The following is a 21,872-nucleotide window of genomic DNA, read 5'->3' on the forward strand; positions in this document are numbered from 1 at the left end:
TCAGCACCACAGTCCTCATGTACTCTTGGCAAAATGGATGGCACTTTTAAATATTCATCTCCAGGAAAACACAATTAGAATGATATTATCTTTACTAATGAGGCAAAATGGTTTGATTGCTGATAATTAAGCAGTAAGTCTAGTTTTAAAAGAGAGCTTAATTCTTGTCTGACCATCAATCAATCAATCAATCAATCAATCAATCAATCAAACTTTATTTATAGAGCACTTTTCATACAAAGACAGTAACACAAACTGCTGTACAACATTTAAAAACATTAAAGGCAAAAAGACCCATTCCACCCTTCCTCCATATATACACAACTGCACAAGCACACACACACACACACACACACACACACACTCTTACCACTGGCTGTAGGGAGACATGGCATGACACTGACGATTGTGGGAAACGCCTCCATTGGGGCCGTCCACACTGGGAGGAACTCCAGGCCATGCCCGCCGGAGGTGCTGGCACCCAGACCCCCTCGACCCCCGACAGACACGGGGACCCCACACCGAGGTGGGGAGCCCCCGAACCAGCCGAGCCGAGGGAACCCGTGGCCAACACCCCAGCAGCAGACCAGACACCGTCCCCAGTGTGGAGGACCCCCTGAGGAAACACTGGAGTTAAAAGAATAACAAAAAATAAATAAAATGAAATAAACAAATAAATATATAAATAAGTAAAGCATGGAAACTAGAAACAATAAAATACTTAAGATAATAAATAAGTAATGATAAGAACATCAGAACATAAGAAGGCTTAAAAGGTCAGTTAAAAGCCTGATTAAAAAGGTGAGTCTTTAACCTTCTTTTAAAAACATCGACAGACCATAGACTAAATCTGACAGTAGACTACAGTTTATACAGTTTGTGAGACAGAGAGAGCAAGAAGGAGGTCGGGAAGGGTAAAGAGGCCATTTATATACTCATCTGAAAGTGTGAAATGCTGTTACATCTCTTGCATTTGGGAGCAGAAGCTGAGATAAATTATTCATTAATCTTCGCAACAAAAATATTCTACCTTGGCAAGCTTCTCTTGAAGATCCTGGATTTTTGTCTGCTGCTCAACATTAGCCTATAAAGAAAAATACATACAAGTCATTCTGAAATGTAATGATTATCATGCTTATCATTCTTTTATGAAACCACTTGAACTTGTAAATGTCCTTGTTTAATAATATTTTTCATCTAACCACACAGTCTTTTTACAACCAAATTACCTTCTCCAATTTGGTGATCGTATCCTCTGCTTCTGCTTTGCCCTGCTCTTTTGCCTGTGAAAAGGGCAAAAGAGCAATCTTACAATCTTACAATCAGTAAGATATCTCCCAGATGTTTTAATGGGAAGTAGAAACTTAATAATGACTACAAGGTTTACATTTATAAAGCATGATAGTATCATATTATCACTTAATTGAGAATTGTTAAGTGATAATATGAATGTGTTTCACAAAACAAATTACTTTTTACCATGACTTTTGAATCAGTATGAGTTTTAGTTACAGTGTGGACCTTCTGCATCCTATGCTGGTAGTCTGCAGCCTTCCTCTTCAGTTCCTCGCTGGCCTGTCGAGACTCTTTTAGCTCAGCCTCATATAAGTCACTACGGCGACGGGCAGCAGACAAGTCCTCCTCCAGTTGTCGAATGGAAACTCGCATCTCCTCCAGTTGGGCATGATATTCCTGAACAAAGACAACAGAAACTTTAGATGAGGAGAGGAGAGGAGAGGAGAGGAGAGGAGAGGAGAGGAGAGGAGAGGAGAGGAGAGGAGAGGAGAGGAGAGGAGAGGAGAGGAGAGGAGAGGAGAGGAGAGGAGAGGAGAGGAGACATCTGCTACATGCACCCAAGATAGGAAGCTGTCTTTAACATTTTTTTGTTAAGTATAAGCACTTTATCTAGGTAACATGGAGATATTTGTTTAGGTGCTATTTATGGTGACTTTCCAGCAGTGCAGAAATTTTTTTGCGAAAACTACAAGAGTAATTACCAGCACTAAGGTAGCCTCAGTAACCTCTGATTCTAGCCTGAAGAAATGTCCTTCTTAAAAACTAGTATATCATTCACACCAGCCAGTGCCACACATTAATAACTCAGTAGAACAAAATTTAACATATAGTGAAGAAAAGCTATATATGTTACAGTCAATGAACAGAGAAAAGCATGTGGAGAGAAAAAAAAAGTGGTTCAGTCAAAGTCATTTGCACATGTCTGTTAAACAGTATTTAGTCACAGCCTAACAGATTTAATTTCAACCACCTCATCTGCTTACAGGGCACATCCGCCTGTCTGTCAGTCTAATAAAAAACAACACCCCTCTGCATCCAGGGACACTGATGTTCAGTCGACATAGATTAGAACTAATGAAGCAGACAGTATCAGACATGGTGAAAACAATGCTAAAATAGTCCTAGTGAAGTGGAATGAGAAGTGTTACATGTGTAGCCCCACAAAGGGGAATTTTTAGGTTTCTCTTCAATATTGTCAGGTCAGGACTTCACTGTGTAAGCAATCATCTCAGTGCCCTGAGATGATCGTGCTATGTTTTGATTTGTTGCTGCTATATAAATAAAACAGATTTTAATTCAATGAAGTATTGATCTCTGCGTGAAGAAACTGTCTCCCAAAACAAAGCAGTGTTAGTCTGTAAGAAAAACCATCAGCGAAGTGGCTTTGCACAGCATGACAATACCTGAGCATCTTCCCCTCTTATTATTTTGGCCCTAAAAAAAGCAATCGGTAATGCTTTAACAAAAGAGCGACTCAGTACACAGAAATGAAAGACATACGAATTTAGTCCTCAATATGTTGATCACCTAAGGTCTTATGTAGCACTCATCAGCATTTTTTGCTCTTACAGATAACCAACCAACCAATATATTTTGCTCTTTGGCTAATCTGTTACATGAATAAGAAATTGTAAAGCAAACATGCTGTGTTGAAAACTAGCCACTGTGGATCAAATGCTTGTACTGAAAACACCTCTAAATTACATTCAAAACACTCTCAACACTATCAATCAATTTAAAATGCACCAGGTTTAGTGCATCCACCAGAAGGCCTGTTTGATGTACTAAATCAGTCATTATCTGACAATTCACTATCTTTGAGCTGCTTAAAGTCAGAAAAGTGCAAAGTTTCAGTTTATTTTTTAATGTGCGTTCTGGAATGGATACATACATTTCATATCTCAAACATAGAAATATATATATATATATATATATATATATATATATATATATATATATGTATGTATGTATGTATGTATGTATAAAATTTGGATCAAAGAACAATGTTTTTTTCCCCAGGCTAATTGGCTTCAAATTTAAGTTAAGGCTGACTCTCTTTGAGGAGTGCCAGTATACTGGCCCTCAGTTTCCCTCAGAGATATTAACTTTACAGTTCTTTTCCCACACCTAAATATACTTTCCTTTAATACATAAAAAGAGCAAAAAAGAAATGATGAAGTAACAAAGAAAATTACAGTCAACAATGACAAACACAACTGTGAAACTTGTAATATTATTTATCTTAATATGCGCCATGCTTTCAGATTTTTTAACGTATTTGTCTTAGCTGTTGCTTTATTTTTTTCTGTTCAGTAAGAAAATTAAATGGTAGACTCTTGAAACTTGCTCGATCACACAGCTCAAGCAAGTTTCAAGTTTCTACCATTTAATTTGCATTCACAATGAAAGTTAATATGATGCTTATTCCTGCTCAAGGTTATTTGCTAATCCACTAATTGACTGTTTGCAAAACTGCTCACAGTTGTGCAGTCATGCAGTAGCTTAGCTTTGGGTTCCTCCACAGACTCAGGAGGTGTGCGTGGAAGAAAGACTTGCCATTTAAGGCATTTTTGGGGTGGGTTATGCATTTTCATTTATCCTTTTTATACTAAAAACAAAAGTATGGAAGCAACCAAACAGTGTCATGAAAGAATCAATTATGGGCATTTTGCCGAGGACATCCAGCTTCATCCTCAGTGTGTAGAACTCTAGATAGATTATTCATGCATACACACACAGTACATGCACCAACTGATGTTGCATAAAGTGTCATGGTTTCTAACGTCTTTTTGTTAAAATACTAAGACAGAAACAGTGTTAGTCTCCGTGGTTCTTCGCTGCACATATGTCTTTTGTGAAATTGTCACTTTCTACATGTTTGCAGGTCATTCTGGCTTTGGCAGAGATGGCTTAATTTGCTCTGAAAATAAATTCATTCCCAATCTCTACTGTTTGTTGATCCAACAGTGCATGGTTTCTGCATGAAAATGATAAACACTGAAGTCATATGACAGAGCGTGGGAGATGGATGGTTTTTAAGATGAATTGCTGGATTTAGCTGGCGTAAATACCCTGCTGAGAGTTACCGATGAGAACATAGAGCCATTTAATACGCATGAGCAGCAAACAATCCTCATACATTTAGAGACATAGACTGTGCTCACAATATATTCATAAAACATTTTAATTTTAGAGAAAAGCTTAGGAATAAAACACTAACAGGTTTTAATATTTTTAAGCCCCTCTTGTACACATCCAATTATGAAGAGTTCAGTTCAGCCACAATTACTGACCAATGTGAACCTTAACTCACACCTCCTGAGAATCCTGGCGGGAGTGTCATAAATATTCAGTGTTTAACTATAACTTGCATTTAAAAACATCCTACTGGCACATAAATCTTTATTGGAAGAACCTCTGGACGGAAGACACTGACTGAGTTGGAAAATTTAACAACTGCTTTTGCAGCAATGCATACCACTGGTCAGGCTTGCATCCCTGTGATGCTATAAAAGTTTGAAGTGGAAAAAATATATAAATTCTGTTTGTCAGGCTCAGCTAAAGTGCAATAGCAGTCTCAAAAACACAGATTCATATGTTTACAGTGAAGGGGACAAATAATTTTCCCTTGCATGATTTTGGCCACATACAATAAGTGTCCATCCATCCATCGATTCTCTATACACCGCTTTATCCCCACTAGGGTCGGGGGTGCTGGAGCCTATCCCAGCTGCCCATGGCTAAGGCAGGGGACAACCTGGACAGGTTGTCAGTCTGTCACAGGGCTACATATACAGACAAACAATCACACTCACATTCACACCTACGGGCAATTAAGAGTTATCAATTAAACTCAGCATATTTTTGGACTGTGAGAGGAAGCCGGAGTGCCCGGAGAAAACCCACGCATGCACAGGGAGAACATGCAAACTCCATGCAGAAAGATCCCTACAATAAGTGTATATAATTTTAATATTAGGTTGATTTTGACTGTTCAAGATGGAAAATCAACAAAAAATCCAGAAAAACATATTATCTAATAGTTATAAATGAATTTCCTGTTAATCAAGGGAAATAGGTCTTTGATCCCCTTCCTACCAACAACAATTCTGGCTTCCACAAATTGGTAATGTGGCAAAGAAGCACAAATATCAGCCCATTCTGTGTTAGAAACTAATCATCTAAACTGGTTACATGTAAATGTGTGAAAAAAAACCTGTTCAAAGTATCACAGTTTGCATCTTCAACTTTACCACCATGGACAAGATCAAAGAGCTATTCAAACATGTCAGAGAGAAGACTGTAGAGCTTCATAAGGCTAAAAACAGCTAGCAAGTTGATGAGAACTCTTGGTGCAATAATTTGGAAATGGAAGAAAGAAAAAAAATAAAATCTAACAAAACAAAATCAATCGCCCTCAATCTGGAGGTCCACGAAGGTCTCATCTTGTGCAATATCTGTGATCATCAGAAAAGTCAAAGATAATCCCAGAACTGCACGGAAGGAACTTGTTAATGATTTCAGCGCCGCTGGGACTATTGGTAACGTGCGATGCAAAGGTTTGAAATTCTTCAGTGCCCACAAGTTCCCCCTACTCAAGAAGGCACATGAACAGGCCCATCTGAAGTATGCCATTGAGTATTTGAACGATACTCAGGAGGTTTGGGAGGATGTGATTTGGTCAGATGACACCAAACTTGAGCTCTATGGCATCAATTTGACTCATCAGTCAAATATTCGTTTCGAGATAAAATTCTGACTATGACCTCAAGAACACCATCCTCACAGTCAAGCATGGAGGTGGAAGCATTATGCTTTGGGGCTGGTTCTCTGCCAATAAATACAGGATGACTGCACCGCATGGAGGGAATGAATGGGGCCATGTACAGAGAAATATGGAGTGAGAACTTTCTTCTCCCAGCCGGAGCACTTAATATGGGCCATGGGTGGTTAGAAAAATAATGACCCAAAGCATAAGGCCAAGGCAAGAAAGGAGTGGCTCCAAATTAAGCAAATTAAGGTGATGGATTGACCTAACCAGTCTCCAGACCATATTTTCATTGAAAATCTATGGCAGCACCTAAAGCTTTGCATTTCTAATCTTTTAAGGATCTGGAGAGAATCTGCAAAAAGGAGTCGTCTAAAATACCTCCTGGGATATGTGCAAACCTGGTGACCAACAAGAAATTTCTGGGGGTGCACATCACGGACAGTCTGGACTGGTCATTGCACACATCATCTCTGGTCAAACGGGCTCAGCAACGTCTGCACTTCCTGAGGTGGATAAAAGAGAGCACAGCTGTCCCCTCCCATCCAGACCACCTTCTACAGAGACACCATAGAGACCATGCTGACCAGCTGCATCTTCATCTGGTGTGGCAGGTCCAGGCCTCAAATAGGAAGTCGCTACACAGGGGGGTGAGGACAGCGCAGAAGATCATCGGGACCTCTCTTCCATCCATCCATCCATCCAGTATGTTGCACACAAGTGCTGTCTCAGCAGAGCCCGCAAATTTATCAAAGGGTCCACACACCCCCACCATGGACTGTTCTCCCTGCTCCCCTCTGGGAAGAGGTTTTGCAGCAGCAGAACGAGAACAGCCAGGTTCTGCAACAGTTTCACACCCCAAGCCATCAGACTCTTAAATTCACAATAATCCTTCTGGAATAAATGTGTGCAGATGTGTATGTATGCAGGTGTATACATGTATGTGCATGTGTGTGTGTGTGTGTGTGTGTGCATATGTATGTACATGTATGTGTATGCATATGTATGTATGCATATGTGTTAAAATATTTTTTTCTTTTTTTTTCTTTTTTTACCGGGCCTATGGCGAGCTGTTGCATTGAAATTTCATTCCTAATGTGCACCAGCTAGCATATGTTCTGTTTGACAATGAAGTGGCTATTCTATTCTATGTTTGTCCGTGATCAACTGAAAATTCATTTACAACTGTTAGTTATTGTGTTTTTCTCAATTTGTTTGTTTTTTGTTTGTTTTTTGATACTCTGTCTCTTACATTTGAAATAAATCTATTATTAAAATTGTAGACTGCTCTTTTTTATTTGTATGTGGCCAAAACCATGAAATATATAGAGGATCAAATACTTATTTCCCTCAGTGTATGCGCAGAAAACCTTAGGAACCAGTACTGTTAGCTTACAGGGTGGGGCTTTCTGTGTCATTGTTTTTCTTTAGAAATGATTTCCAGTTTCAACATGTATTGCTAAATAATCAATATACAGGTATTACACTTTTATTCATGTAGCGTAGAGTACTTTAAGAGTCTTTAAGTGAAATCATAGGTGAGCTGGTGTGCTCCAGCTGCAGCAAGTAGAAGGAGGTAAGTAACGAGAGCTGCAGGCACTTAGTGGATCTGCACATTCTAGTACACGCAATAGTGCAGATGTATGTGTAAGTCATTTTAAGACATTAAAGGAATATTTTTATGGAAAAAAAATCTAAATATGTAATTCTGGTAAACAGAGCTGAATTTTTAGGGGTTTAATAGATGATCGGAGAGGGATGTTAACATGATGTAGTGGCTGAAAAAAATAATCTGACACTCAAACATCGTTTTCCCTAGTACTTTCCTCAAGCTCTTCCTGAATGATCCCCTCGGACTTCAGCATGCTTCAGACAAGAGGCAAATATTGGTACTGCTTTGCATCTCAGAATTTTTGTAACTTTCCTCAACGAGCATGTGATAACCATGCTCTCATCAGGCAGTGATTGGACAGCTATGTGACAAAGTATGTAGCTTCCCTGTCGAACTCTTCATGTCATTTTTCCAACAAATGTTTCAAGCTATTTTTGTATGAGCCATGACTGATTTGAGACGAGACTACATGAAAATTAAGACTTACTCCTGTGTGTAGAAATTATTGCCTTTAGACAAACACACCCACAGCCACCGAGTTCTTGAAGAAAGACTTAAGAGGCAGCAGGTTGCAGACAAAATGGCAGGCTTTTCCATCCCTCACTTGAGTGTTGCTTTTTGGAACATTCATAAATTAGTGAGTAAACCGTTCTTATAAAGCACTTTACAAAACCAGGGTTGCAAAGTGCTTGACATGATGTGAATAAAGATATATAATCACAAAAATGTAATCCAATCAAAGGCAAACAAAAAGTATTAAAAGAAGAAAAAGAGTAACAACTGAGGGAAAGGAAGCATCAATAAAATACCTGAAAGAAGAGTTGATGAAATGAGATATAAAACATTCAGCTAACAACTCTAGGCCCCTACAGAGATAAGTGTGGTTACAAAAAGTTCTGAACTTTGACTGCCGCACAATTAGAAACCCTTGTTCTGATTACCTGAGAGACCTCTTTTCTATACGGAGTAATTTACCAATATATAGTGATGCCAAGTGGTAAAAAGTATTTCAGAGAATTCTGACTTCAACCCTAAGGTAAACTGAGTCTTAAATGTCTTGGCATAATAGTGAATAATGTACATTATAATAGTCCATATGAGAAGCGACAAAGCAACTGATACATTGTTCCAGATGTTGTAAAAAGAAGAATGGGCATAGTTAAGTCAAAGCTTTCTGCAAGCCAGCTCTGAGTTGACAGACAGGAGACCTTAGTGCTCCACTGAAATTCCGAGGGTGTGTAAAGACGAGAACTTTTGTTTTTTAAAATTCAGATGTAATTTAAACATGCACAGCAAATTACTGTGCATGTTTAAAAGTTGCCCCAGTTTCACAAATACATACAGCTACATGGTATCAGCATAAACACAATAAAAGAAAACGCCAAATTTACATATAACATGTCCGACAGGGATTTGTAGAGGGATGATAAGAGTGTTTGCAGGGGAGCAGCTCAATTCTATGGTGTCTCTGAACTGCAAAACCTCTTCTACTCTAGTATTACGTTGTGCAAATGTAAATTGTGAACTACATGTTTTTATCAAAAGGGCATTGATGCAATCCTTCGTATATAAAGTGGTGGTCAAAAATTCTGCTTCTCAAACAGTATAAGCTAAGGCCCCAGCACCTCATCACGACAGCCTGCCCACTGCATCAGTGCTCTCTTCACTCGTAGGTATATGGCTCTCATCACCATGGCAACCATTGCACAATGTATTCAGTGCTTGGTAACCAGCACTAGTGTAGGCTGAGAAAAACAGGTTGCTTTTCTATTACCTTTTAAAGAAAAAATGGTGCATAATGCCAGAAAGATGATGTTTTATTCTCTTTATCTGTTGTTCTAAACTGTCAGTCTTGTATCAGCTTAATTCACACAGCTGACAGCACTCTGCCATGCAGTGGAGACACATGCAGAAATATATGTGTGTGTATATACAAATACTCACATGCCACACACATCACAACTGATTTCAGTAATTAAGGGCTGTGTATACAGTAAAGCGCTCCTGTCTCTTTATATATTAATAGTACTGCTGATTACAGAGAGATTCACAGTGAATTGACCCAGCAGATGAATGATATAACGAGAGAGCTAATATAATCAACATAGCCTAAAAATTCAGTGCACTCATTTGTCTTGCAAATAGACAAATAAACTTTAAAAAACTTAAATTATAGTTGTTCCATTATTGTGAAGTGAATTTTTCCTCCTCAGAGTTTCCAAACATTAAAAATCTTCGTATCACCTTTTACACAAATCCTTTTAAATGAAACACTGGACATTAATTGTGTGATTGTATTATATATTCTTGATGTAGAGACTTTCAAGTATGAAAAAGGTGATAACAATAATTTACATAACGAGTGTACTGCAACATGAGACATTTCTGCACATGCAGTAGGTGTTTAATGCTATACTGACTGCACCCCTACAGAGAGTGATGGGCTTCCAACATCATGTACTGTCTAATTAACAGTCACAACCCACACACTCAGCCTTGGTGACTTGACCTGTTCCATCTGACTTCCCTTTAAGAAGTATACATAATATACTTATTTTTGGGGAAAAAAATTGGTTTTGAGCCCATACACATGACGAGTAAATAATCTGTAACTCGACCAACTGACCTAATAATGTAATACCCAAGTTGCTGTCCTACCTGCTCTTTGATCTCTTGAAGTTTATTACTTTGCTCCCGAATGTCATGAAGGAGCTGCAATGCTTTATCATCCTCTTGTGTCACCTCCATACGGGCCTGTTCCAAACTGCGCTTTAAACTCTGAAATCAAGACAAACATATTTTCTGTCAGTTGACTGTCAGTTTTTTGGGTGCTTCCAACTAAAAAAATAATGCACTCTACTACAAAAGCCCAGCAATAAATGCTTATAATGTATCTAATGTTAAAAAAAAATGTCATTACATAGGTGTCCTATTTAATGCAATGACCTTAATTTTGAATGCAGTTGAATGGGACTGTGTTTAACTGAGAGGTGTTTTGTCCACTCACATTATCATCATCATGTTATCAGTAAATTTGAAATATAATCTCTAAAATCCCAAACATAGCACTGATAGCATTCAAATCATTGTATTTATGTACACATACATGTAAAAAACACAGACACACACATTTGCATATTTGAAACATGTGAAACAGTCTGTGCAATGCCCACTGTAGTAACTACGGAGACACTCACACTGCATTCTGTGATGTAAGTTGCCAGGTCCTGTTCCAGGATTGTTCTCTGAGTCTCCGAGGCCTTCAATTCTATGTCCTTCTGCTGGAGCACTGACTCAAGGTCAGACATCTTCCTCTGGACGAGTGAGATCTCTTGCTCAACCTGAAAAAAGAATGTAGCATGGATCAAACTTTTCCTTTGACAATTTAAAGTTAAGTAATTAATTTTCACATTTAAATCTTACAGCGGCCCTTGCTGTCTTGTCTTTTGAAAAAATAGTTTAGGTTGTCCCACGATGTCCTTACTGTCTTTATATTAGTAAAAAAAATACACTCGTGTTTGTGTGTTTGTGTGCTTGTGAGTGCAAGTGTACAACACTGCAATTGTTTGATGGCACATGTCATTGGTAGCAATTGATGATACAATTAGATTTGCTATTACAACATTACATGGCCTGAGGAACACTGGAAACCAGAGAAACAGCAGGGCTGGCAGCACAGTTACAGCACTTAGTGTATGGTAGCATTAACACACAGTTAAAATGCAGGCACATGTTCACAAAAACACAGCAGAAAAACCAAAGGGTCAATACTGCACTATGATTATTTGTACTAATCTGATTATAACATGGGTTAACAGTGTATTATAAAAGGCTGGAAAAAACTATACCACATTTTACTTATTAGTGCATTTAATATCTCAGTGGATCTTTGTAGATGAACTGAATTGTTGGCTCATCATTCTACCTTCATTATTCAGTTTTGGCTGTGTTAAAAAGGCATTGGACAATTTTGGGTCACACCAAGAGGTGAGTTTTGAATCATACAAAATTCATTATCAAGCCATCTTATAACAAAAATTCAACAAAGTTTGTTCTTGGTAGATATAAACTCACGCTTTATAGTGACATAGAATTGGTTAGCCTATTGTTGTGAAGTCCCAAGATCGGGCAGTCCTTGTTTAGCTTTACTCATCTCTGCATGCCACTTATTATATACTATACTTTAAGTATTTTGTTTGAATTACTAAACAAAATAAACATTTTGCTTTAATCTTTCCACCAGCCAGTGGAGCACATCCACTAAAAGATTATCCTTAACAGTACAAACTCAGAAGTTTTTGATGGAGGTTGTTTAGCAAATCGCACTTCGATATGATTTAAACAAATCTTTATTTCTTTTAACACTGTTAGAGATTACACAATTTTTGCGAAAAATCGGTGAACGCAGTTGATAAATCATAAATGAAGAATGAGGGGAAAAGAACTGGAATCATTTACAAGGGAGTGACACACACACACACACACACACACACACACACACACACACACACACACACACACACACACACATATATATATATATATATATATATATATATATATATTTAAGAAATGTATGCTTCTCCACAACAGTACAAAACACTGTCCACCATACTAATCTGGACATCAACATTACATGCTCAAGAGTATGAACATAAACATAAACAAACAAGTAAATGCACCAACTCAGCCTCACTGTAAAGGCAAACTGACAAACAGATGGCTTTCATAGCTTGCTCTGAAAACAAACTCTTACCATGTGAAGAGTAATACCTGTGACATGTGTCCGGCAATTCTGGCTGTTTTTTGTTAAGTAATGTGGTTTTCCCAAAGGAGATAGTCTTATCTAGAGAGCTGATGGATGTAGTCACTAATCTGTAGGAGAGAAGAGAGTGAGGAGATGGTAGATAGAGAATAAGACAGGAAACATGACAATAAACAGTCTTTCTGCTAAGCCTCTCTTGAAAACTGAAGGGCTGACTCAATGCTCTTATGTAAAACACTTACCTTTTATAACCATACTGTATAGATGACTTTTACAGTTTGTCAAACTGGATAATTTACTTTCCATGTGTGTTCTGCTGCTCATTGCAGCATACTATAAAATTGATGTGTCTAAATGTTTTAATATTAAAGAGTTAAACAAGGGATATTGTAGCTGTAGATCACAGCTGTAATTTTTGCAATCAAAATGAGATATATTTATGTTCATTAGATATTCAAGCACGTGTACCTCGATTAAACACGTTTTATGACCAAACTGTAATGTTGGCTGTAATAGCAAGAATCGCATTTAGCAAACAAGCACAGAAGACTTGAGAAATTCACACAGCATACAGACCTAGTCATTCCAGAGCAGTGACGCTTTCAGTATTAACACTTATTCAGTTCATACAGTAGCATGATTACACAGATGGCTAGCAGATAAACCATGTTATTCACAGTTTCAGTATTTAATGAGTAAACCACTGGAGATCCGTATTGTGCTGACCAAATATGTGATCATATTCTAGGTTAACAGAGACTATAAATAGCCAGCTTGTGTTCACACAACAGCCTCTTTTACCACCACTGGATATATTTGGCAGCTTTTGTGATCAAGTAGCAGGCAGAAGAATGAGCGACAGAGGGAGAATGTCTATTAAAAGCACAGGCTCACCTCCCACTCCTCCCTGCAGTAACATGCTCAACTCAAGCACAATTTTGTGTTTTTACTGTTTCATTGCTGTGTTCATAATAAATGTAATTCATATTGCGAAGGTGTACTGTCTTGTCTATGACCAGGAAGACATGCTGGCCAGAGAAATACATACAGTAGTATCTGTGTAAAAAAATTACAGATGAACGGCAGTCATAAATCTCTAGAGGCGGCACTAGTGCTTATTAATATTTATCCAGAAATGTGACTAATTGTGCTTCGACGATCATTTGGGGGGTGGGATGTTCAGCAAGCCAACAGGCTACACAGAATGTGCCCATGCTGCTTCAGAATACTGCCTGAAATTCCAGTTTCATTGGCATGACATGATGCAAGAGCAGGTGGCTTGTAATGAGTGATGATGAATGAGCACAGTGTTAGCTGAGGTGAACTTTGTCATGCACCTGCTGATCTTCAGCTTGTAAGCACACCACATTAGTGGCATAAATTCCTGTGGTCTAGTTTAGATGAAATGCCAAAGTGTACAATTTCTATTTATTGGTGAGCAGACAGTTAGAAAAACTGTATTAACTTTGCAGGTATGATCCTCAGAAGATTCAAAAGGTTTTCACTCGGTGAAATTGCTTTCACAGAGACACAAAAGACTTATGTACCCCTGGTTCATGTCTCCCAGTAAGTCTCAGAGGCCCAAACCCACTAATGAGTCTCATACATCTATATGTGCTGAGACACAAACAACTCTGCCTGATTTAGTGTTGTTTACTTCTTAACAATGTGAAGAATTTCCACGACAGCCAGCCAGTGGTAAAGTTGGTGGTTACAGGGTGCCATCATAGCATGAGGCACCAGATGGGATTCAGATCTGGCTGTCTTCCTCCCAGATTCAAGTGCTAGCTGACTGCCCATAATGAGCTGAGCTAACAGACTGTACAGCTGGGATCCTCCTTTGCAATAATTAGCTCTCTGAAAGCTATAACTAATAACTATACTTTTAAAGCTCATTAGAACAACGGGAAAGACAGTTTGACCACTGAGCTGGCCAAACTGTTTGTAATATGTTTAAATCCAGAAAACAGTCAAATGGTTGTGCTTGGCTTAGCAATTTGTTCCAACAACATAGTTACAATACCTGCCATCAGAAATGTTTGACAAATATTCCGTTTTATGGGAGTTCATCAGCAGAACAGTAACATTCAGAGGAGAACACTGGCTTCAAACTCAGTCGAGGAGCTCTTTTTCGTGGGTTGAATAATGTGTGCTGGGCTGTGAGTCAGAGATGTTGAAGAGGAGGAGAGAGGTTGCATCCTAGTCATGGTGTTGCTCTACATTCAGTCTGGGTGACAAGGGGCCAGTGCTACTGTATGGGCTGTAGGCAGCGGTGAATCACCGACCTGTTGCAACACTGTAGTGGCACAGATTCCTCTCTAAAATCAAGCTCTCTGTCCTTCTTCCATCTATTACCCTTTAGTTAGATCTTTGGACCATCCTCTCCACGTATACTAAGACGCATTGCCTATTGTTATGACAACAACATATTAGCAATACCACAGTCATGCAAGAAAGAATACGTGCCTCAAGCCTCAGCCTTTGCAGCAGTTCTCTGATTCAAACAGGGTTCTCTGGCTCCATAGCTTCCTGCCAACATCTATAGTTTGAAGATCAGAAAAGGTAAACCCTGGCCAGTTTGCAGATGAAACATCATCAACAGAAGCTCTGCTTGACATTACAAAGCAAAGGACTTGAAGATGCTACAAGATCCATTGGAGCTAGCATTACTTGTGGCATGCAACAACACGTTCTAAGGAACACACAATAGATAATAGAAATAGGTACTTTTTGTTGCATGAGCTGTTATAGGAAAAGTCCACCCTGAAACTGTTAAAAACGGTCCTGGCAGTTCGGATTTCTCAGCCTGAAGTTTCCAAGCAGCTGCTTATGGGAAGATATGCTGTCATGTTAAAGTTCTTCTGGAACATAGAATAAAATAGAATAAAAAGAGTCTAAACCCAATCAACTAAAGCCTCAATTAGCCTTCAATTGCTAATTGGCTAGTATTATTCCTGAACTCTCCAATGACAAGTCTGCTGCATGGAGACTGTCCTAGATAACAAGGTGGCACTGAAAACACTTTTCACGAGGATACTGGCATTTAAGTATTATCCATTTGCAGTGGTCAAATTGAATGAATATCACAATCTATGAAAATATGCTAAGCACTTGGAAAAGCACTTCAAAAATCAAACCCATCATTACATCACAAATCCAAATGACAAAGAGGATCAGTGTGGGCTTCTAAAGAAGCCTTTTGGGAAAATGACACTTGAGAATATGGAGCAGTAGGGCTCCCTCTTATCATTACTTACATTAACATTGGCAGATCTGTTCTGCAGAGAGTTAGTTTCTTTTTGACTACACACAGGTGTCTTTTATTCCCTTTCTGCCATCTATCATCAGTTTGGACTGCCTCCGCAAACAGATAACTACAGATTAAACACTAATGACTATGACTGCACAGTCCTCTTGACACACTTTTTAACATTTAACATGAAACATAGTGAATATACAACAATAAAGCATACTCATAGTTAAGTATTAATCACATTATCTGCTTTGTGTACACAACCCTTATGTATATAGTATACTTCATTGTTATACAAACTATTTTTTTCTATTTTCTCTGTCACTAACACAATCTCTCCATAGATATTCTGTTCCTGTCAGTACTGGAATTTGTGATCCAGCCAAATAGATGCCAGAAAGATGCAGCAAGCTTCCTTCACCTTTCCTCTAGCCTTGGGAAAACCTGCTGTTACCATAGAGATGCTTTCCTTCAACCACAGTCTTCATCTGGTTATAGTTTTTTCTACTGACTTTGTAATTTCTACCCTCTTTCAGCACTTAATCTCCACCCCAACTACTTCAGCACCTTATCAAACAGTGACTTAAGGTGAGCTGAGATTATCTGAAAAATCTCTGCATGATAGACAGTCAGATAAACTTTGTCTCAAAACTTCGTCAGTCTTGGTAAAGATTCATCAGATTTCTGAAAAAGGTTGCTGTGGTCAATATGATCATATATAAACAGTGAAGAGTTGAAACACCACCCCAGGGAAGTGATAGCCATCTGTATGAGTATATGCTACAGTAAGCAGAGCAATGAAGAGAGATGAGCAAACAAAGGCACAGCATTTCAGTGTCGTGACCAAGAACAGTGCTCAGCCCTAACAGACAAAATCCAGCTGCTGCATAAGCTCAGTGCTACCTTAGTTATCTCATCCCTCCATAAATCCTTAGCTGTAGTGACAGTCAATCAATCTGTCAAGTAATGATTTTATTTAACTGTAGCAGTTCAGACCTGTACAGCAAGGACTCTGGTTTCATCCTTACCCCAACCCAATCATCACACTCAGCCCCTTCCATATCTTTGATTGGAGCACTAAGTATATTAGTATCGCACTTACTCAGAGACATCTACAGCTGATAGGTTTTCTATGCAGCTCCTTAGAAACGGCAGCTCCTCGTCCGGTAAGCCCGTTCATGTGGGGTCTCCCTTGGAAGCCACCAGCCAGAATGAGAGCTTCGCTGGTTCATCAAATTCGGGGATGTCATCCTCACTGGGGAGAAGTAGAGCTGAAAGGAGAGAGAGATGCGCTGTGGCAGGGCAGAAAGCTGTGAGGCAGTGAGCGCGAGAGGAGATTACTGCTTACGGAGAGAGGAGAGAGGGAGGGAGTGAAGGACTACATAGAAATTGCATTGTAGAGTAATGCAGCAGACCAGTGATCACCAGTGATCACATTCTGTAGAGAATGAGAGGAAGCACTCCCTCATATGCTCTCCCATACCACCCTCCATCTCTTTCATCCTCTCCCATACTGCAGCAGCCGTCTCTAATCACACTAATGTATGCAGCTTGACACACGTACTGTACATTCATTTCGGTTGCTTAAGACTTCTTGAATTGTACAGCTAATTAGCTTCTAAACACGGCGACCCTTACTAAACCACCTCAAAATCAGCAGCAGCACTGCAATCTAATAACTGGAAGAACAATGATGCTATTACAGCAAATTTTTGTTTTCATCTGCAAGTAAACAAGAACGAAAGTAATTAAAAATTGATGAATTTTCAATTACTGCAAGGTTCTAGCAAAAGAGTTGCAGGTCTGATTTATAATATTCAGTGTTTCTTCTGTATAAACAATAAATTAATCAACTATTCTATTTCTATAGATCCTGAGAACCGTTTTCTCAGATAGAGGCAAGCTATTAACATTTGAGTCCACTACATATTGAATATTTTCCCTTTGTTGATATTGTGCTGTCTTTTATTTACAATCTGCTCACTTTACTGAGCACATCTTACCAAAAGTCATCTGGAATCCTTTATATATTATAATTCTGTACAGCCAAGTTGTGACGCACAGCAACAAAGTACATTGAAAGTAATGTGATGGAATGCACACACATAACAATTTATATGAAGTATTACTGTGTCAAAGTAAACATGAAAACAGTACATGTCGTGTCACAACCTAACAAGGCCCCATGTGTGTGACACTAATTTAGGCTTAGCTCAATTTTCTTATCTTTATGCAAATGTAAGCCAAGTGACACATCACTGTATTACTGACTTGCAAACAACAAGCACACATGATGACAGCTTACACACACGGTAACAGATGGCAGAACCTAACCTGGCAAGCAGTACTATATCAGCGCAGCAGAAGGGACAAAATGCTTAGAAGGTGAAAACACAGTACTGTACAATCAATGAGTGTTAGAGTAATCAGTGGCACAATGAGAACATGGGCAGGACTCACTTATATTTCTTGCTTTGTTAATTAGATTTTACAATCTTAATACTAACAAAGGTTTATGATGTCCTTCACTTTGCTGTGTAAAAAGCACAGTGTCTTTTTGTACTTAAGCCTAGGCCAGAAAACCCCAATATGCTGGCCAGGAATCAGAGCATTCCTCCACTATCTCATCTCTCTATGCACTCTCCCTACTGTTGAGAATGAATTGAATTTTTCTCTTTTCTCTTGGAATCCAGTGCATTATTGATATTTTTGAGATCAGTCGCTTCAGACTTCTTTGATTCAGACAAGCAGATCTGTTACTTTAATACGGAGAGAAACCTGTGTCTGGACAAATACACATCCAGGAAGAGCCCCTAATTAAAGAGTTCCCAAGACAGACTGACGATGAGGTCATTACCTGCCAAAGAAACTGTATGCATACCCGAAGCCTTTCAAAGAAACTCAGTAACTAATAACTGTGGAGGTGAGAAGCATAGAATTCAGAGGGAAGTTTTCTCATTGTTCCTTAATTGTCCCTATGAAAACAAGTGGAATTATTTATAAATATGACTATTTTCTATACCAATACATAATGCAATACGTTGCTTGAAGTATGACTGTTTTCAATATGCCTGTACAAATTACGCCAAATGGTTTGTTACCATATGTTGAGGTAACCAGAAACTGTGTAGACTTGCCAGAACAGGTTACCTCCAAATCACGTCTCAGCAAAGAAGTTGATTTAATGATAAACTGCTTATTTTTATTTTAATATTTTGGTGCCTATAATTTACTAACAGCAATATGAAGAAGGGCTGCGTGTGATTTGGATTACTGAGATGAGGCAGGCATCAAACTGATGTTACCTAGCAACAAGGTATTGTATGTCTCTAAGGCCAATCACCATTTTTTTCTTAAATGAAGATGGAAAATTACAGTCTTTCTGATTGGGTGTTTTTATTGGTTTCCACTGCAATGTAAGGTTCTATAATTAATTACTTTTCAAATACTTAAGATTCAGAGTCTGCTGACAAATCTTTGTTTTCAAATCGTTCGGCAATGTGCACGCACAGTGTTCCTGAATTTTGTTTTTCTTTGTTGTTCCTCAAGAATGATAAACACTAAGAGTATAGCAATGGCAGAAACTATTAACAGGGGAAATGCATATAAGACAGAGCAGTATCTCTTTAGCAGGTCCTACTAGCTTTCCAAGTCATTTACCAGAAGTAGCAGAATAAAAGCACTGCCATCCACTGGCAAAATGGTGAAACAGCCTCATTTCTATGTCCTGTGTGTTCTGTCATGTTGATATAAGGGTGGGGCTATTAGAGAGAAATACTGCAATCTAGAGGTTTGAAGAGCCTGGTTTTGTTACATAACAGGAAGCAGAACCTTGAATTAGTTGAAAAAAGGCAGAGTCAGGCCTGTATGACTAAGGGTTGGCGTTACATAAGCACAGAACACTTAGTACTTGAAAGATGCTTCCCTGATCATCACTTGAAACTGTCACTATTAAAGAAGCTAAATTCACTGTCTGAGGGGATTTATAAATGATTACTCATTCTGTAAATCACACAAAATGGCTACAACACTGACGTGGAATGGGGACACAGAAATGTCACTACCAGTTCTACAAACAGTGCTTGTTTACCAGAGAGCTATGCATGTTCTCTTTGATGAAAATGTCTTTGCTACCGATACTGAATATCTGCAGATTTTATTCATAAATCCTTAAAATAATCTCCTCTTTTCTCCACTTATCTAAACAAATAATGCCCAACAAAATCGGTAATCATTCAAAAAGAGCTGTGTCGTATTCAGTTTTATAGTGTTGGCCATTATAATACAATGATCCCAAAATGCCAAAATGTATCTCTTCAAAGAAGCAAGCTCGGTGCAGTGGTGTGTGTAGGCTGATGGATTGTTTACCCATCATTTGGGGAATGTGAATGTAATATCTTTTTTTCCCACAGAGGGAGCCATAGTCTAAAGAGCAAACAATCACCATCCAAGAAGGACAGTCAGTATTATTTTTTTCTATTTTGATGACTGACTAATCCTTGTTTGATTATTACTTCTGACAATAAGTTTCATGCAATGTAAAAGTTACTGATATAAACGTGTATTTTCTGTACAAAACAAAGACATGTAGTATCACATTCTTCAGAGCTCATCACATTGCTTTGTTAATCAGAAATACTGGTGAGAAAAGAAAAGATACTACTATCTGTAAAAACCCACTGCACTGTATACTGATTGATCAGGCTGTAATATGACTTTTAACTGTTTTTATAGCACAAATGTTGCTGCTTTGTTTGTTGCTATTTGCCATTAACTCAACACCAGTATCATTACACTAATAGGGATAATATTTACCGCCACATTAATTCTGCTTAGTGGTTTATCAAAGCAGTGAGATTTTGATGTGCTCCGAGGAAATCATCCATTATCCAGCATGTGGCCCCCTTGGCCCCTAAAGCTAGACTATGTTGAACGAGCAGGCTGTGACCCACTTCTTTTGTTCCTTTAGTTTATCAGCTCAAGAGGCTTTGTTTGTAATCATTCATCACCAATGCCCTGCCCCCACACTCTAACCTCAACCACCCCACCCATATGCACAGATGTATGCACACAGCAATATCTTTACTGAGAATCCTTACCCTTTAACCTGTGTGAGCACAGGTTAAAGGGTAAGGAATATTGTGATCCTAATCCTTAATTTATGCCCTCACCCGAAATTAGCTTCTTAAATAATTGGGAAGCAGTTCTCAAATTTGTTTACCCCTTTGTCCTACATTTATAAAAACTGCAAGCATATTATAAAATATGAGTGAGGTCCAGCCTTTGACAGACTACCCTGACTGGACTATTTTTTCGTAATTTAACTTCTGGTAACCTCTAGTGATATGGACAAACTACTTACTGCTACTTACGAGTGCTAATTAATGTTACCTAATGCTGAATTTGTATACCTTTTTTGACAACTAACACTAGTTACCTTAACAGCTACAATTAAATATAACGAGTAATAACATTACCCATTCCCAAAACCGGAACTTTCCTATTCAGCTATTTACAAAAATGCAGTTTATTTGCCTTATTGGCTCTTTTGACAGAAATTGTTTTGTAGTTTATTGAAAACGATGTGAAATGTAAGCAAACTGGCCAGAGCATAGAGCGTATAAGCATTATATAGCTCAGAGGAGCTACTTGTTACTATTAATTTATTTTACTACTAGTAATAATGGTACTATTTGTGTACATTTTTGACTATTAACAACAGCAACCCAAACATCCATCCATCCATTCTCTATACACCGCTTTATCCTCACTAGGGTCATGGGGGGTGCTGGAGCCTATCCCAGCTAACTCGGGTGAAGGCAGAGGACACCCTGGACAGGTCGCCAGTCTGTCGCAGGGCTACATATACAGACAAACAATCACACTCACATTCACACCTACGGACAATTTAGAGTTATCAATTAACCTCAGCATATTTTTGGATTGTGGGAGGAAGCCGGAGTACCCGGAGAAAACCCACGCATGCACAGGGAGAACATCCAAACTCCATGCAGAAAGATCCCAGGTCCACCCCGGGATTCAAACCAGGGATCTTCTTGCTGCAAGGCAAAGCGCTGACCACTTACACCACTGTGCAGCCCGCAACCCAAACAGCTATCACTTAATTAGTTACATCTTCATAGACATGTGCTACCTAACAAATTGCCTTAGCTGTCAT

The 21,872-nt window shown here is 38.7% G+C and overlaps 1 protein-coding gene across 10 annotated transcripts in view; it reads right to left on the minus strand.

Moving 5' to 3' along the window:
- The window catches only part of LOC110956318 (citron rho-interacting kinase), a 68,506-nt gene extending 51,339 nt beyond the window's left edge, over positions 1 to 17,167 (minus strand). Inside the window, exons 1-7 of one of the 10 annotated variants that reach the window (XM_022201697.2) lie at positions 16,797 to 17,167; positions 12,450 to 12,551; positions 10,874 to 11,017; positions 10,335 to 10,454; positions 1,513 to 1,692; positions 1,230 to 1,283; positions 1,031 to 1,084 (exon numbers count right to left, since the gene is read on the minus strand). In XM_022201697.2, the coding sequence (XP_022057389.1) occupies positions 1,031 to 1,084; positions 1,230 to 1,283; positions 1,513 to 1,692; positions 10,335 to 10,454; positions 10,874 to 11,017; positions 12,450 to 12,458 (561 nt within the window). In that variant the 5' untranslated portion in view covers positions 12,459 to 12,551; positions 16,797 to 17,167. Of the gene's footprint in view, positions 1 to 1,030; positions 1,085 to 1,229; positions 1,284 to 1,512; positions 1,693 to 10,334; positions 10,455 to 10,873; positions 11,018 to 12,432; positions 12,552 to 16,796 lie in introns of all 10 variants that reach the window. The other 9 variants (XM_022201698.2, XM_022201693.2, XM_022201696.2 and 6 more) reach the window with 9 other exon arrangements.
- Between the last annotated feature and the right edge of the window lie 4,705 nt (positions 17,168 to 21,872).

Source organism: Acanthochromis polyacanthus, chromosome 7 (assembly GCF_021347895.1).
Source record: "Acanthochromis polyacanthus isolate Apoly-LR-REF ecotype Palm Island chromosome 7, KAUST_Apoly_ChrSc, whole genome shotgun sequence".
Lineage (NCBI taxonomy): Eukaryota > Metazoa > Chordata > Actinopteri > Pomacentridae > Acanthochromis > Acanthochromis polyacanthus.